The 15,866-nt window shown below is 23.7% G+C and overlaps 7 protein-coding genes across 7 annotated transcripts in view; 3 read left to right on the top strand and 4 right to left on the bottom strand.

Moving 5' to 3' along the window:
- Positions 1-1,585: 1,585 nt before the first annotated feature.
- Positions 1,586-3,552, top strand: DICPUDRAFT_153859 (uncharacterized protein; the record flags this gene model as incomplete). Its single annotated transcript, XM_003289420.1, has 2 exons — positions 1,586-2,199; positions 2,277-3,552. The coding sequence occupies 2 exons, from the start codon at positions 1,586-1,588 to the stop codon at positions 3,550-3,552; spliced, it is 1,890 nt and encodes a 629-aa protein (XP_003289468.1).
- Positions 3,553-4,020: 468 nt separating this feature from the next.
- DICPUDRAFT_88517 (uncharacterized protein) lies at positions 4,021-6,324 on the bottom strand (the record flags this gene model as incomplete). Its single annotated transcript, XM_003289415.1, has 2 exons — positions 4,021-6,176; positions 6,237-6,324. The coding sequence occupies 2 exons, from the start codon at positions 6,322-6,324 to the stop codon at positions 4,021-4,023; spliced, it is 2,244 nt and encodes a 747-aa protein (XP_003289463.1).
- Positions 6,319-8,641, bottom strand: DICPUDRAFT_16576 (uncharacterized protein; the record flags this gene model as incomplete). Its single annotated transcript, XM_003289414.1, has 6 exons — positions 6,319-6,590; positions 6,661-7,117; positions 7,199-7,386; positions 7,469-7,792; positions 7,869-8,444; positions 8,542-8,641. Coding segments are annotated over 6 exons (1,917 nt in total), but the record flags the coding sequence as incomplete, so codon positions are not given.
- A 552-nt stretch (positions 8,642-9,193) lies between these two features.
- DICPUDRAFT_80236 (uncharacterized protein) lies at positions 9,194-9,616 on the bottom strand (the record flags this gene model as incomplete). Its single annotated transcript, XM_003289413.1, has 1 exon — positions 9,194-9,616. One exon carries the CDS (start codon positions 9,614-9,616, stop codon positions 9,194-9,196), a length of 423 nt encoding a protein of 140 aa, XP_003289461.1.
- Positions 9,617-10,146: 530 nt separating this feature from the next.
- DICPUDRAFT_35825 (uncharacterized protein) lies at positions 10,147-10,990 on the top strand (the record flags this gene model as incomplete). Its single annotated transcript, XM_003289419.1, has 3 exons — positions 10,147-10,253; positions 10,592-10,785; positions 10,890-10,990. 3 exons carry the CDS (start codon positions 10,147-10,149, stop codon positions 10,988-10,990), a joined length of 402 nt encoding a protein of 133 aa, XP_003289467.1.
- Positions 10,991-11,348: 358 nt separating this feature from the next.
- On the top strand, positions 11,349-13,211 carry DICPUDRAFT_153855 (uncharacterized protein; the record flags this gene model as incomplete). The annotated part of the gene is made up of 4 exons (XM_003289418.1): positions 11,349-11,532; positions 11,644-11,803; positions 11,891-12,701; positions 12,774-13,211. 4 exons carry the CDS (start codon positions 11,349-11,351, stop codon positions 13,209-13,211), a joined length of 1,593 nt encoding a protein of 530 aa, XP_003289466.1.
- Positions 13,212-13,274: 63 nt separating this feature from the next.
- bzpQ (uncharacterized protein) overlaps positions 13,275-15,866 on the bottom strand; it is a gene marked incomplete at its 5' end in the record, with an annotated part of 5,382 nt that continues 2,790 nt past the window's right edge. Inside the window, 3 exons of the mRNA XM_003289412.1 lie at positions 13,275-13,938; positions 13,998-14,571; positions 14,643-15,802. Of these exons, the coding sequence (XP_003289460.1) occupies positions 13,340-13,938; positions 13,998-14,571; positions 14,643-15,802 (2,333 nt within the window). The 3' untranslated portion in view covers positions 13,275-13,339. The remainder of the gene's footprint in view (positions 13,939-13,997; positions 14,572-14,642; positions 15,803-15,866) is intronic.

Here is a 15,866-nt window from a genome sequence, read left to right as displayed (position 1 = left end):
GCACGAGATTCGCCTTCTAACCTGTTATACGTATTCCTGCGACTACGTGTCCACTTCTCCACGGCATCTCGGGTTTTCCTGCCCCAGAGCCTGTGACGCATGGGGCGGAGCGACACATGACCTATTATAAATAATTTCTAATAGGAAACAACCCAATTTTTTATCAAAAACACGAAAAAAAAAAAAAAACAATTATTTTTACTATTTTTATTATTTTTATTATTTTTATTATTTTTATTATTTCATTATTATTATAAATTTAAAATATTATTAATATTTTTACAATTATTATAATAATAAGTCTATTGTTTACTTTTATTATTTTTGTTTTTGATCGGTGCTTTTTTAAAAAAAATATTTTTTTACAAAAAAAAAATCCTAAGTTTTAAAAAAAAAAGAAAAAAAAAGAAAAAAAAAGAAAAATAACTATAAATAAAGTATAAAGTATAAATAAATTATAATCAAAATTACCCAAATTAAATAATAAATAATATTTTAATATAATTGATTTATTAAATGTAAATTTATATATTAATTGGGTTAATTTAACAAATTATTGTTTTTATTTTAATGTCAAAAATGTCATGGAACAATTGGAATATTCACATGATGGGTTCTGTGCGTGGGAAAAATAAATAAAAATAAAAATAAAATAAAATAAAATAAAATATTTTTTTTTTTTTTTTTTTTTTGAAATCAATTTATTTTGTTTTTTTTTTCCTTTTGCACAATAAGTGTTTCTGTCTCGAAGGTATATATTTATTTTATTTCCCCTATCTATTTATATTTTAATTTATACAGATAATTTACATATAAAATGAAAAAATAAAAAAAATAAAAAAAAAAATAAAAAAAATAAAAAAATAAAAAAAATAAATTATAAAATAAAAAAGAATTTTAATTTTATTTAAATTTATATTTAAATTTAATTAATAAGTTTTAAAAGATAAAATTTTTAAAAAATAAATAAAAAGAAAAAAAAAAGATTTAAATTAATTTATAGTATTATTATATTTCAATTATATATAATAATTTATAATACTTATTATTTTCTTCACCTTTTTCTCTCTCATTCTCCCACAATCGCACCATTTACGTTTTTATTTATTTTATTTTTTTTTATTTTTTTTTTATTTTTTTTATTTTTTTTTATTTTTTTTCTAAAAACACACTATTTTTTATTTTTCTATAAAATATTATTTATTATTTTTATATTTTGTAACATTATTTTATTTTTAAATATTTTTTTTTTTTTTTTTTATCATTTGTGTGTGTGTGTAATAATTAAATGTTTATTTATTTATTTTATATAAAAATAACTTAATAGTTTAATATTTTCAAATGATATATCTGTAATTTTTTTTTTGCAAACAAAATAAAATATAATAACGAGCAATTGTTAAATAATAAAAAAAAAAAAAAGAACAAATAATATTTATATATATAATCATCAAATCATTTATATAATTATATAATTCCATTCCATATTTTTTTTTTAAAATTTCACCCCATCATTTTTTTTTATTTCCCCCTATTTTCCACTTTTTTTTTTCATTTTTCAAAAACACACATATAATAAAAAATAATGCCACACAACGAAAATGAATCATTTATAGATGATGATCATGATGCTACAGATGACCGTAATAATAGCAATGGTAATAATAATAATACAAATAGTTATGAAGATTTAACTCGTATCAATAATGGTGGCGATAGTAATTATAACGAAAGTGATTTCACCGATATTAGATTAAGTAATAGTACCAATAAAACCAAAAACAAGCCCACTACTACTACCACAACAACCACAACCACAACCACAAGTAATTCAGTTCACGAAATCGAATTGGATGAATTAAATCATGCAGATGATAATGACGATGACTCTAAAAATGACGGAGTTATTCTAGACGATCATCATCATGATGGCAGTAGTAATGGTGACGAAGATGAAGTTCAAATAGAAGAGGGCGATTCTTCACCACCACCACCAATCCCAAGACATATTTGGATCAGAGTTATGGTAATTTATTTCGCAGTTTTCTGTGATGGTTTGTCATTAACATTAATTCAACCATTCCTTCCACAACTCTTAACTAAAAAATGGGGATATCCAGAAGAAGACGAAGGTTATTTATCTGGTTTATTGGTCGGTGTTTATAGTTTTGCAAGATTTGGGTCAGGTTTTTATTTAGGGTAAGTGTTATTAATTAAAATATAATTATAAAATTTAATAAAATATTTATTAATTTTTTTTCTCCTTTATTTTTTAGTCACTTTTCTGATAAATATGGTAGAAAACCATTTTTAGTAATGTCATTATTCGCTACAGGTGTTGGTACAGTCATTTTTTCTAATATGCCTAATGTCTGGTTTGCAATTGGTCTCAGAATGCTAGAAGGTTTATTTAGTAATACTACAGCGCTTTGTCAAGCTACTTTGGCTGATATGGTCGATAAAAGAAACAGAGCTTCAGTTTTTGCTTATTTAGGTGGTACTTATGCTTTATCTCGTTGTATTAGTTCGTCCTTGGGTGGTTTTGTAGTCAAGATCTTTAGTGATACACCAAATCCGTATTTCTATGCATGCTTAATAGGTGGTGTTATTGTTTTACTCTCAGCAGCAATGGTATTATTTATTCATCCAGAAACTCATCCAAAATATACTAAATTAGATTATTCACATCATTATCAAGCTTTAAATGAATCTAAGAAATCAGAAGATAACAACAGTAATAATAATACAAACTCAACAAATGATGATGAAAATGAATCAACCTTAACTTCAAATTCAAATGAAAAGAAAGAAGAAAAGAAATCAGACAATATTAGCTTTAAAGATGGTATGAGGATGATCATTAACGATCGTGCAGTTTTATTGTTAATCGTAGTAGGTGGTTTGAATAGTTACAGCAATGGTGGTTTACTTCTCTCATTGGTATTATTCTCTGCTTTATCAATCGATTTGAAAGGTTTAGGTTTCGAGCCATCAGGCACCGGTATTATTTTTACAATTTTAGGTTTCTTTGGTTTCGTTTGGCAAGTTACTCTTTTCAAAAAACTCTCACTAACAATTGGTCTTAAACGTCAATTCACTATGGGTATGATTCTTCTTTCCATTGGTATGGCACTCTTCCCATTAACATATGTTGGTTACATTAAATCTGGTACAACAATGGTATGGGTATTGATTTTCATTTCAGTTCCAATCATTTCAGTTGGTTTTATGAATGGTTTACCATTGGTTTCTGCTATGATTGGTACAGTTTGTAGATCTGAAATCCAAGGTTTAACTCAAGGTACAACTCAATCAATCAATAGTATGCTCCGTTCATTTGGTCCAACTCTCTCTGGTGCATTGTTTAGTTGGTCTTCAAATCGTAGTATTCCTTGGCTCTTATTTATAAACCTCTCCATAATCTATGTTGTTATCGCTATAGTCAGTCTTTATTTACCAGATAAGGTCGATGCTAATCTTTCAGTTGTAAAGCATAAAAAGGCTTTAAAGAAACAAAAGGAAGAGAAACAATCATTAACAAGCAAGGTTTAAATAATAAGATTTTAAAAAAAAAAAAATATTTTTTTTTTTTTTAATTCAACCAAAAAAATAATAATAATCACAATCATAATCATTTCAATAGTTCAAATAATAATTATAAAATATTATAAATAATAATATTATTAGTTTTAATAATTAATAGTTTTAAAAATAATATATTTAGTGTTTTTTTTTTTTTCATTCAATTTTTTAAAAAAATACTATTAATCATAAATTTTTTTTTCCACATATATTTAGTTTTTTATTTTTAAATCCGATGTTTTTATTTATTATGCATATAAAATAAAAGGTAATTAAAAATTTAATTAATTTTAAATCCTTTAATTTATAATATCAAATAAATATATTTACAAATTATTAAATAAAATAGTATTTAATTATACTTTTATAAATCAATTTTTTATTTTTATATTTTTATTTTTACAATTAATAAATAACTATAGTTTATTTTTTATTTAATTATTTTGATCTAAATCTTTTATAAATAAAAATTTTCAAACTTAAAAATCTTGAAGATTTTGAAAATTTCAACATTATTATTAATACAATTATAACTAAAAATACAGCACCACCTACAACAATACCAACAATTTGAGCAGCTGTTAATTTCTTGGATGATCCAGAACAAATTGAATTGGCTGAATTTTTTGATGATCCATTTGGATCAATTAAAACTGAAAAGCTAGGATCTAATATTGCTTTGGTATTATAATATGGTATATGAATTGCTATATATGATGTTTGTTGATTAGAAGAGTCTTTTTCAGTTTCATTTATGTTGATACTATTGGTGTCAAAGTTATCTACTAGAGTGTTGCTAATTGATACAATTCTATCTTCGCTGTTGATTACTCCTTTCTTTATGAACTTTCCTTCAAAGCTGTATTTACCTATATTTAATGTCATATAGTCACTTCCATCATTTAAGGATATTTCTTTACTTGAACAAATATCTTTGGTTTGTGAACTCTTGAATTCTGATTTGATAATAAGATGGAGAGAGTGTAGTTTTGATGTGAATGGGTATTCATCTAAAATTATATAGTATTTTAAGCTAAATGGGTTTATGGTAAAGTTTTGATTTGCAAAAGTGATGGTTGACGATTGTTCATGCCATTCCATATTAACTTTTATAGTTGAAACGTTTTGCTGATTTTTAGCTATATTTGAAACATAGGTATAATTTGAGTCTGAAATGGTTGTAAAATTCCATTCATTAAGATAATGAATATTTATTTGATTACCCGAAATATCCAATTCTTTTATAGCAACTACTGAAATGATTGTGTTTAATTTAATATCAGTTCCACTAACTGGAATTTCGTTTCTTGAGTCAGGCGATGTTTCATTTATTTGTGGTTTTGGAATTTTAATGGTTTCTGATAAACAACTAATACCACTGTAGGGAGCAATACAACGGCAACCAATATTCTCTATACATACACCTCTAGTTGGTCCACCACAGTTATTTAGGCATTTAACGATTGGTGGTTCGGATGATGATGAGGATGAGGACGAGTCTTCTTTTTCGAGATAGGTTACTTGATATTTATTAGATTCCTGACCTTCAGAGGAGTTTGTGAAAATAATAAATTGTTGATCACTCTTGGGAATATTTATTATAACCATAACGTTTGATACATAGTTAAATGAAAGGGGAATTTCAGTGTTTGTATTGCTATATACTAAAATTGCATTTCCATTTGACATAGGAAAGTTTTTACCAAAGAGTGTTAGTTTATCATTATTAACTGTGAGTGATGTATGACTACTAATGATTGGTTTAATTATTACTGGAAGAGAATAAACACCACTATTTGTATTAATTTCAGATGCAGTATAGCCAGCAACATTTAAACTTGTATCAACTATGCCATAGACTGAGATTGTCAAAAAATTAATTAAACCTATTGACATTGGAGCTTTACATTCGGCAGTATTTGAGGACACCCTATTTTCATTTAAATATATTGAATTTGTGGTTTCACATTGAATAATTATAATATTACCAAAGTTTGGGAATATCTCTAAATATAATTGTGGAATGTGTTTTTTTGATAATCCTGTATCATCTTGTGTAACGAAATTAACAGTTAGTGTTATTGTTAAATCATTATTTATCGAGCCTTGTGTTAGTGGGCTAATTTGACCTAAGGTTGGTAATGTGGTTTCTGGTAAAAATGGACTATTAATTTTAAATTCACACAGATTTTTAAATGTCGAAAGTTTATAAAATGGCGAAATTGGTGGTGGATATTTGGGTATGGTGCTTTTAGTATTAATATAATGAACATCATAGTTATCAATATAGTCTGATCTGATGCCTCTTTCATCAATTAATGTTACATTATAGATTTTGAATGTTTGGGTTCTAGTTGTAGTTGGGTCTACTGTAAAATTTAAGGAATCACTGAAAGAAATTGAATTTGGTTTGAATTCATATTTATAACCTTGCTTATCAAAATCGGAAATTACATGGAAATATGCACTTGCTATTTTAACTTTACTTTCAATTGTAAATTGCCAACCAATAACTGTTTCTGTATTTAATTGTAAATTACTATTACCGGATATAAATGATAGCGTTGAAATTGCTGGTGGAAGTTCATAACAATCTATTTTAAAAAAAAGGAATTAGTATAAATTTTTTTTTTTTTTTAAAATATAATATATACCATTTGAAACAATATTTAAATTTGCAGCTTCTCCAAATTTAGAATAAAAATAATCATTTGTAAATTTTTTACCATAAATTATAAACATATAGGGAAGAGTACCAGTACATAGTTTTTGTGGAATGTAAAATGTGATTTTGAATTTCTTTAATTTTGGATCCATTAAATAACGATTTGAAATACTATTGATATCAATAAATTTATCAGCATATACTCTATCTAAAATAAAGAATGAAATTGGGATATCTGGTTTTGATGTTGTAAAATTTAAATATACTGTAACCAATGCACCTGTTTCTGATAAATCATACACTGAACTTTCAAATGAAAAGTCATCAATTTGGAAATTATGGTCTATTATTAAAAAATATATTAGTATCGTAAAGACAATGAGGTTTTTATTTATTAAACATCTATTGCTTACCAACTAGTTTTGGAATTGTTGTTAATGGATCTACACTAAAATAGTATTGAACATTTTGGTTAAGTTCGAGTGTTCCCACAGCAAAAGCGCATGAAACGTTGTTTGTGGCGACATCTAAAAGATAACATTGATTATCATTAAATGATAAAAATATTAATTTTTGATATACACCATCATACTTATCGCCTGATATTCTATCACTTGCGTCTATGTAATTTCCATCATAGTATAAAAAAGAAAAACCGGATCCACCATTCGCAGATTCATCATAGATTGAAACTGTTAATACTGCATAGTTGCCTCCGCCACCTCTTGGATAGGTAATGTCGAAAGATTTTAATATTGGTGGTTCAATATCTTGTTTTGTTTCACTGGGTGTATTTAACACAGCTCCTGCTACATCAGTTTGAATCTCTACTTTAAAAAGGTTATTATTTAAATTTGGAAAATATGAAAACTGAGAAAAAAAAATAATAAAAAAGAAATATTAATATTATTTTTTTATATAAAATTTTATTAACAAAAAAATAATAATCACCCTATATTTTGCTGAACCAGAAACCAACGAAGAAATACCATATGGATATGTTAATTTTAATGGTTCACAATTTCCAATTAATAAAACAAAATTATAGTTATCTGGATAGCTACAATCAAATTCAAATTGTTGTAAATAAGAAGATATTGAGTTTATAATAATTTGGGAAACAGATATGGATGAAATGGCTGAGCCAACGCCTATATTAATAAAATAGATTAATTTTAAGTCATTATACTCAATACACCTGTTTAAAATAATAATAATTACCGAGATTAGAAACAGTCTGAATATCAAGAGGGGGATTGTTATAAATATTTAATGCAATATTTGCATCGATGGCTGATTCATCTCTTTTTGAATCAAAATATGAAGTAGAGAAAAGATATTGACCTTTTTTTTCATTTCCAGTTACAAGAATTGTATATTGGTTATTATCAGTTTCTAGTAGATATCTGTCTACTTTTGAATAAAAAAATAATGGTTCAGTTGCATTATAAATAAAAATATTATTTATATCCCAATTATTTGATGATTCATATTCAAATGAATTAGGGAATTTCAAAAATGAGCTAATCTTATCTGGATCACTACCTAAAATAAAATAAAAAATAAATTAGTTTAAAGTTAAAATCTAATACAAATCTATATTTATTTTTTAAATACAAACTTGTAATTGGTGACTCTATTGATAAAAGGAATGAACGGTCAGTGTCATAGTCACATGAAAAGTTTAAATATTTTGGTGCTTGTACTGTAGCAGAACCAACTAAAAAATCTAATCTGAATTGCATAAAATATGGCTCTGATTTGATATAGGAAAGTTGGAATGGGTAGATATCAATAGGTTGTGCTTTACCTATTGTTTGAATAGGTTTTTTTAAATTTTCGAAATATACATTAAAATAACTTTGTATTTTTAAAGGTTTAGTAATCTTTATTATATTCTTTGGTTTTAAATTTGGTGCTATTTCGCATTCATATGAAAATTTTGTATCTAATAATATTGTAACCTGATTTTGACCTTGATTGATACCTGCATATTTTATTGTATCAAACGATGTGCCATATGCAATGTTTACTTTAAAATATCCACTTATATAAAACAATGAGTTTTTATATTCTAACTTGAAAGGTGATTGGTTCGATGATATAAGATTGTTATTACTATTATACAATTGAAATTGAGTTATTAGTTTATTTGATTTAACAACTACAAAAAGATAAGGATTACACCCCTCTGATTCTAATTACGAAATAAAATGAAAAAAAATTAAAAAAATATAAAAAAATTAATAAATGTTAAAAATTATAATTTATTTATAAAGTAATTTGATTTTTACGATATGAGTAATTATCCTCTACTAAATTAATATAGGTAACATTATAATAATCTTGTCCATTTGAAAATAAAATAAAATTTATAAAAAATAAAAAAAGTAGAAATATTTTATATTTCATTTTTTATTTGTAATGTTTTAAACAAAAATAATCAAAAATTATTAAAAAGAAAAAAAAAAATAAAAAATCAAAATCAAAAAAAATAAAAAATTTTGCCATCGATAAAAAAAAATAAAAAAAAAATTATTAGATATTTTCCTCTAAAAGAAAAGATATTTTTAAAAATAAAAGGAAAAAAAGAAAGATAAACTAATAAAAAAAAGGTAATGGAGTATGTAGAATAAAAAATGGTTAGAAAAAAAAAAGAAATATTTTTTGAATTTACAAAAAATATCCAACCCTATGTGGCACACCATAAAAATAATTAACACAACAAAAACCCAGAAATAATTCTAAAAATGGTTTTGAAAAAGTGGATTAATTTTTTTTTTTTTTTTTTTTTATTATTTTGAAAAATGGATATAAGAGAAAACAAGATATCAAATAAAATATTAAAACATTTGATGCATCTTTTTCATACTGCAATATTGTAAATTTTTTTATGATCGATGAATTTTATCAAATATTTGTATTGGATTATAGGTTTAAATTTTTTTATTTTTGATTTATTGGTTTTATAATTGGGTCCTTGATATAGGTGATTGAAGCAAGATTCTTAAAACAATTTATTATAAAGTTGAATAAATTGATGTTTTTTCTCGATGATGAAAATGGATCCTCATTATCCTCTGTGTCATCCTCCTTTACGTAATGGTTATACAATAATTGATAATATAATTCAAAGTGATAAACATCAAGCTTGAATGAATGAAAATCAATTAAATATTGAATGAGTTCCTTTGAATGATTCCTATTTAAAAAGCACAGTTTCAATATTGTATTCTTTGAAATTTTATTAAAATCATGTTTAAAATCGTTGTATATTAATTTGAATTCCTCAAAAGCAATGATTGGTGATGAAAAAAATTCTTTTTTATAAATTGATGTTTTTAAATAGTAGTCGACATTCTTTATCATTATTCCTTTCTTTATTATACAAATAGCTTTGAATTTTTAATTGAAATAATTTTCTATTATTGAACCTAAATTTAAATTATTTAATTTTTTATCATAATTAAAAAAACCAAAAATTAAATTTGAAATATATTTATTTTTAAATACTTTAAAATATAAAGTATCTATATTTGTTATTATTATCAACAATAATAGTAATAATAAAAATTAATACTATTTATAAATTATTTTTTTCTTAAAAATTTTCAAAAAAAAAAAAAAAATAAAAAAAAGGTAAAAACATTTATTTTTTTTAAAAATTTTTTTCTTTCTTTATTTTCCTTTTGTATTTAATATCATATTTATTAAAACCATTATTATTATTTTATTTATTTAATTTATATTTTGGACTATTAAAAAAAAAAATTGAAAAAATTTTAAAAAATAAAAAAAAAATTTTTTTTATTTTTTTTAAATTTTTTTCATAAATTTTTTTAAAATTTTTTTTCATTTAAAGTTTTTTTTTTTGTGTAAATACAAAACCATATAATAAAATGGCAACAATTAACGGTGAACCAGTCATTGAAAATATCAGAGAACATTTAAATAATATTCCAGTTCCAGAATCAAGAAAAGCAATTTATGATTCTACCGATTATAGGTAAAATTTCAACAAACATATGTTACAAAATTGATCAATCATCATAATGATCATGATCATGATCATTAAAAAATAAAATAACAATAATAATTACAATTACCATAACAATTACAAATACAATAATAATAATAATAGTAGAGTAAAAGCAATAACAACAAAACAATATAAAGAATGATCATTAGATATTTAAAATTAAACATTATATAACATTTTGGATTTCATGAAATAGTAATAATAACAATAATAGTAGTAATAATGACAACAACAAAACAAATTTACAAATTATTTTATATAATATATAAATAAAACTTTTTCTAATTATTGTTTTATAAAAATAGATCTACACAAACCTACCTTCGTTTCTTTGGTAGTACTCAAAAAGGTGAAATCAAATATGAAAAATCACCACAATTCCACAGAGTTCATAGAGAAAATGGTTTCGCTATGAATCCAGTTCAAAAAGCTAGTTTATTTAGAAAAGGAAAAGTTGATTGTGTTGGTCCACATCAAGTTGTCCCAGTCGAAGGTGAAAGTAAGAGAAATGCATTTTACAAATAAATCACTAAACCCACACCCAATACTTTTTCATTTATACTCGAAAATATATTAATATACTCTTTTTTTTTCCACCTTTAGAATTAGATATCCCAAAATACTATTCAAATCAAGAAATTGATTATGTTACTTTCTTTGAAGATGAAGATAAATTAAAACAAAAAAGACTTGAAAGACATTAAATATAAATTACAATTAAAATCAATATAAAATTTAAACAATCAATCAACCATTCAAATAAAACAATCAATTAATTTTTTTAATTTAATAAATGTAAAACGAAATCAAATATATAAAATTATAAATAAAAAAAAAAAAAAAAATTAAATAATTAAAAGGAAAACAATTTATAGGATATCAGACATTATTTATTTATTTATTCAATAATTATAACAATGGATTTAAAATCAATTAATTTTTTCATTATAATTTATTTATTTTTTTTGAATTTTGTATTTATTTTTTTTTAAAATTTTCTTTTTTTTATTTTTTTTTAAATTTTTCTTATTTTTTTATTTTATGAAAATTAATTATTAAATCATGTCAACAAAAATTAAAAGTAAAGTTAATATCAATGTATCTGAAGACGTAATAGATATACCAGGTAATAAATTATTAGAATGGTTATTAGATAGAAAGAAAATAGCACAACATTGGAAAAGATCACAATCATCATTACTTCAATTAATAAATGATGCATGTGAACAAACTTTAAAAGAAAAAAGTAATTATATATATATAAATATTACAAAAACAAATTAAAAAACAAATTCTAACATAAAATAAATTACATTAGAGCAATATAACTATTTTGAATGTCAAAAAATATTTAAAGATTTCGAGCAATTACCAGGAGGAAACACAAAGACTTTATTTGGTAACTATTCAAATCCAAATACTCAAAAATGGTATGAAGTAATTAAAACATACGAAAAAGACTACTACCACATTGCAGAATCTTGTCAAATATTTACAAACAATTTAAATTATGAAATGTAACTAACCAATTAAATATATAAATGAATAATACTACTTTTATATTTTACAATATTAATAACATATTTCTTTTATACCCCTTTTAGACCAGCATTAAAAAAAACAATTGAAAAATCAATAAAGGTTTTAGAAGAAGATTCAAAGAAATCATATGAAAAAACTAAAAATACTTCAATTAATACATTTAAAAAAGCTTGCAGTGATTTAGGTATTACAGGTGAAAAAATTAGAGAAGAAATTTTAGAACTACCATTTCAATTAAATTCAATATTTGACGAAATTTCAAAACAATTATTAAATAATGAACAAATTAAAAGTGCAATAGAATATTATAAAGATATATTAAATTTAACAAATGTAGTATTAGAAGAAAAAGATAATCCATTACCATTATTATCATTCTTAATAAAATATGGAAATATAACAATGATTGAAAGAGAAACCATTTTAAACCCAAACAAACAAATAGAAAATAATAAAAATAATAAAAATAATAATAATGATGATAAAAACAATAGTAATAATAATAATAATAACAATATAGAAATTGATTGGTGTATGGATATTAAATCTGAGGAAAATAGTGATCAACCAAATATTGTTTGGGAAGATAATTTAGAACCATTAACTGAATCAAATTCACAAGCAATTCAATGGGGTGACGATTTTTCAATGAATACTATTGAAATTGTAGAAGAATCTTCAAATGACTTTGAAATTACATTAGAAGAAAGTAGTAATGATCAATTTAAAATTGAAAGTAATAATGAAACAAATAATAAAAAAGAAGAAAAACAAGAAAAAGAAAAAAAAGAAATACAAGAATCATATGACCCAAATGAAACTATTTTATCCTATAGACCATTAAGAAATCAATTTTTAGATGAATTATACCAAGTAAGATATTTTAATTTTTATTAATAAAAATAATTAAAAACTAATAATATTTTTTTATTTGAAAAATTATAGTTAGATATATTTTTAAATAATAGAATAAACGAAATTGAAAAATCATCTTCATCAGTATTTGATCAAATATTAAATGAAGACTCTGTAACAAGTGCTCAATGTAAAGAATATTCAAATATTTTAAATCAAATTTTAAATAAATTAACAAATAACAGAGTTAGACAAATATTAGAGATAAAGTCAAGTAAAAAATTTATTGACCGTTTAGTAGTTCAATTCACACAAAAACAACAAGCAATATCAAAAAATAACCAATCAATCAAGGATAATGAAGAGAAAATTGAAAACTTGAATTTAATTTTAGGGGAATCAAAGAATAAGATCGATCTATTAAATAAAGAAACTAGAATTTTAAAATCAAATTTAGAACAATTAATATCAAATAATTTATTTGAAAAGAAAAAGATCAATTTAATGATACCATATAATTTAAATTAAATAAAGAAATACACAAATAAAAACTAATATTTATTATTAATATTATACAAATAAATATTTTTTAAAAAAAAAAATTGAATAATTTTATTTCTTTTCTTTTTCTATTTTTTTTAAAAAAAATAAAACTTTTAAGATGGTGGAGGTTGTTGAGGATAACTATACCATTGGTATTTTTTAGATGTCGAATATGGAGATGTTGTATCATTTGATGTTACATTTAAGGGTATATTTGATAAATTAATATTATTTGGAATACTATTATTAATAATAGTATTTTGACTACCATTACTTTGATTATTATTATTATTATTATTACTATTATTACTATTATTATTATTATTATTATCAATACTATTATTAATATTGTTTTTAGATTGTTTTTTTGATGATGATGACGAAGTTGGTGGGGATGAAAAATTATTATTATTAATAAATGTAAAATTATTATCACTATTATTTAGTTTTTGAGATAAAGATTTTGGTGTATATTGATGAAATTGTGGTGGTTTAACGATTGTATCAATAGTTGGTTGTGCATTTGTTGTTTCTGACATTTTTTTTAAAGCTTCGGCAATATTTAAAGGACCAGTAAAGTTTTTAGATGATACGATATTGGTCCATACATCTTTTAATAACTCCATTTGAGCAATATCATAAGTAGTGTAAAAATGGACTCTAACTAATAACATGGCCTCTTGTCTTGGAGATAAAATTGAGCTAAGTGATGCTAGTGTATCCACATTAAATTTCTATGAAGAATAAATTCTTTTTTACGATTCTAATTACCTGCAAAATCTAAAAGTTGACTTATCTCCAAAGGACTATTTGTAATAGGTGCCTGTGAAAGCTCGCCACCATAAGGTTGTGCTGGAATATCGCCAATAACTAATGGATTATTTGGGAGTACTAAAATTTTGGTATAATAAAATCTTTTTATATCCTTATCCAACTCTTCTCTTTCAGCCAACAATGCACTATCAATTTTGCTATGTTGTGATCTTAATGCCTCCAATTTAACCTCTTGTTCTGGTTTAATATCGGCTTCCTTTTTGAATAATTGAAACCATGAGTCACTTGCGGGCCCTGCAATAATATTTAAAAACATTTTATCAGACTTTGGAACGTAGCCCATGGATGCTAATTTCGATTGAGTGTAGGGATGAACAATTTTTTCGACTTCTCTCTCTACAATTGAATATCTTTTTGTAATAGAGCAATGATATAAATGTAATAAATAAATTAATGTTCTATCATCACTCTTTTTAAGGGCTTGACTTAATTGAATAATAATTTGTTTGCCCTCCATAACCATCGTAATTAACTCTGGTTCGGGTCTCATAACCTCAACACCACCAGTTTCCTAATAAAAAAAAAATTAAAATTAATAATTTATAATAATTGAATAATGAATATAGTTAAATAATAAATTACCTTTAATGATTCATTTTCTTTTTTTAATTGATGATTTTCAAATGTAAGTGCTGCCATTTTATTTTCAATTTCTTTAATATATTCTTTTCTTCTTTGACGATAATTTCTGCTTGCTAAATTTTGATTAATTCTATTGATTGATTTCTTTTTTTCATCGTCATCTAAATTATCATTTGATATTCCAACAATATCGGTTGGTAATGTATTTATTGATAATGATGATGATTGTAATGGTGAGGTTTTTTCATTTTTATATGATGTGGTAGTGGTGGTGGTTGTTGTTGGTGTTGTTGATTTTTTACCTTTACCCTTTGTTGAATTTGGGCTGGTATTAAATGATTGTGAAGCTTTATCTGTTTTATTTTGTTTACCTTTATTTTTATTTTTATTTGATGATTCACCTGTTAAATCTTCTAATGGTGGTGTACTACTATTTGTAGCTTGAAGATTTGGTATATTTGTTTTAGCAATTTGTGAATAGGTTGGTTTAATTGAAGTTAAAATTTGTTGATCTAAAATTGGTGTATTAAAAAATTGATTTTGTTGATTGGTTTGATATTTAATTTGATTATCGAAATTTTGTTGTAATGGTTGTTGTTGTTGTGGTTGTTGTAATGGTTGTTGCTGTTGTTGTTGTAATGGCTGTTGTAATGGTTGTTGCTGTTGCTGTTGTTGTTGTTGCTGTTGTTGCTGTTGTTGTTGTAATAAATGTTGAATTTGTTGTAATTGAAGTTGTGTTGGAATATTTTGTGATGGTTGTTGTAGTTGTAATGGTGGAATTGGCTCTACACCTTGATTATTATCTAAATTTAAAAACTGTTGTTGCTGCTGTTGTATATTTTGTTGTTGTTGTTGTAATTGTTGAATTTGTTCTAAAATTGATGATTGTAAATTTAAATTATTTTGAGTTTGTTGTTGAATTGGTGAATCAACGTTTTCATTATAAGGTGATTGTTGTTGTTGGGGTGGGGAAGGACTAGAGTAAGGTTGTTGATATTGTTGTTGGTATTGTTGTTGTCTTTGTTGATACTGTTGATGTTGTTGTTGTTGATAAGATTGTAATGTTTGTTGTATAGATTGTTGTTGCTGTTGTTGTTGTTGTTGCAATTGCTGAAGCTGTTCTTTAATTTGTGGGTTGTTATCAATATTTTGATTATTTACTAATGTTTGAAAATCCAACCCAATGGTTTGCCGCTTGCACTAACACCATCTGTTTGATATCCC

The sequence above is a fragment of the Dictyostelium purpureum genome (genome assembly GCF_000190715.1).
Source record: "Dictyostelium purpureum unplaced genomic scaffold DICPUscaffold_176, whole genome shotgun sequence".
Taxonomy (NCBI): Eukaryota; Evosea; class Eumycetozoa; order Dictyosteliales; family Dictyosteliaceae; genus Dictyostelium; species Dictyostelium purpureum.
Note: the sequence above shows the minus strand (reverse complement) of the source record. Positions and strands in the feature narration are given on the sequence as shown.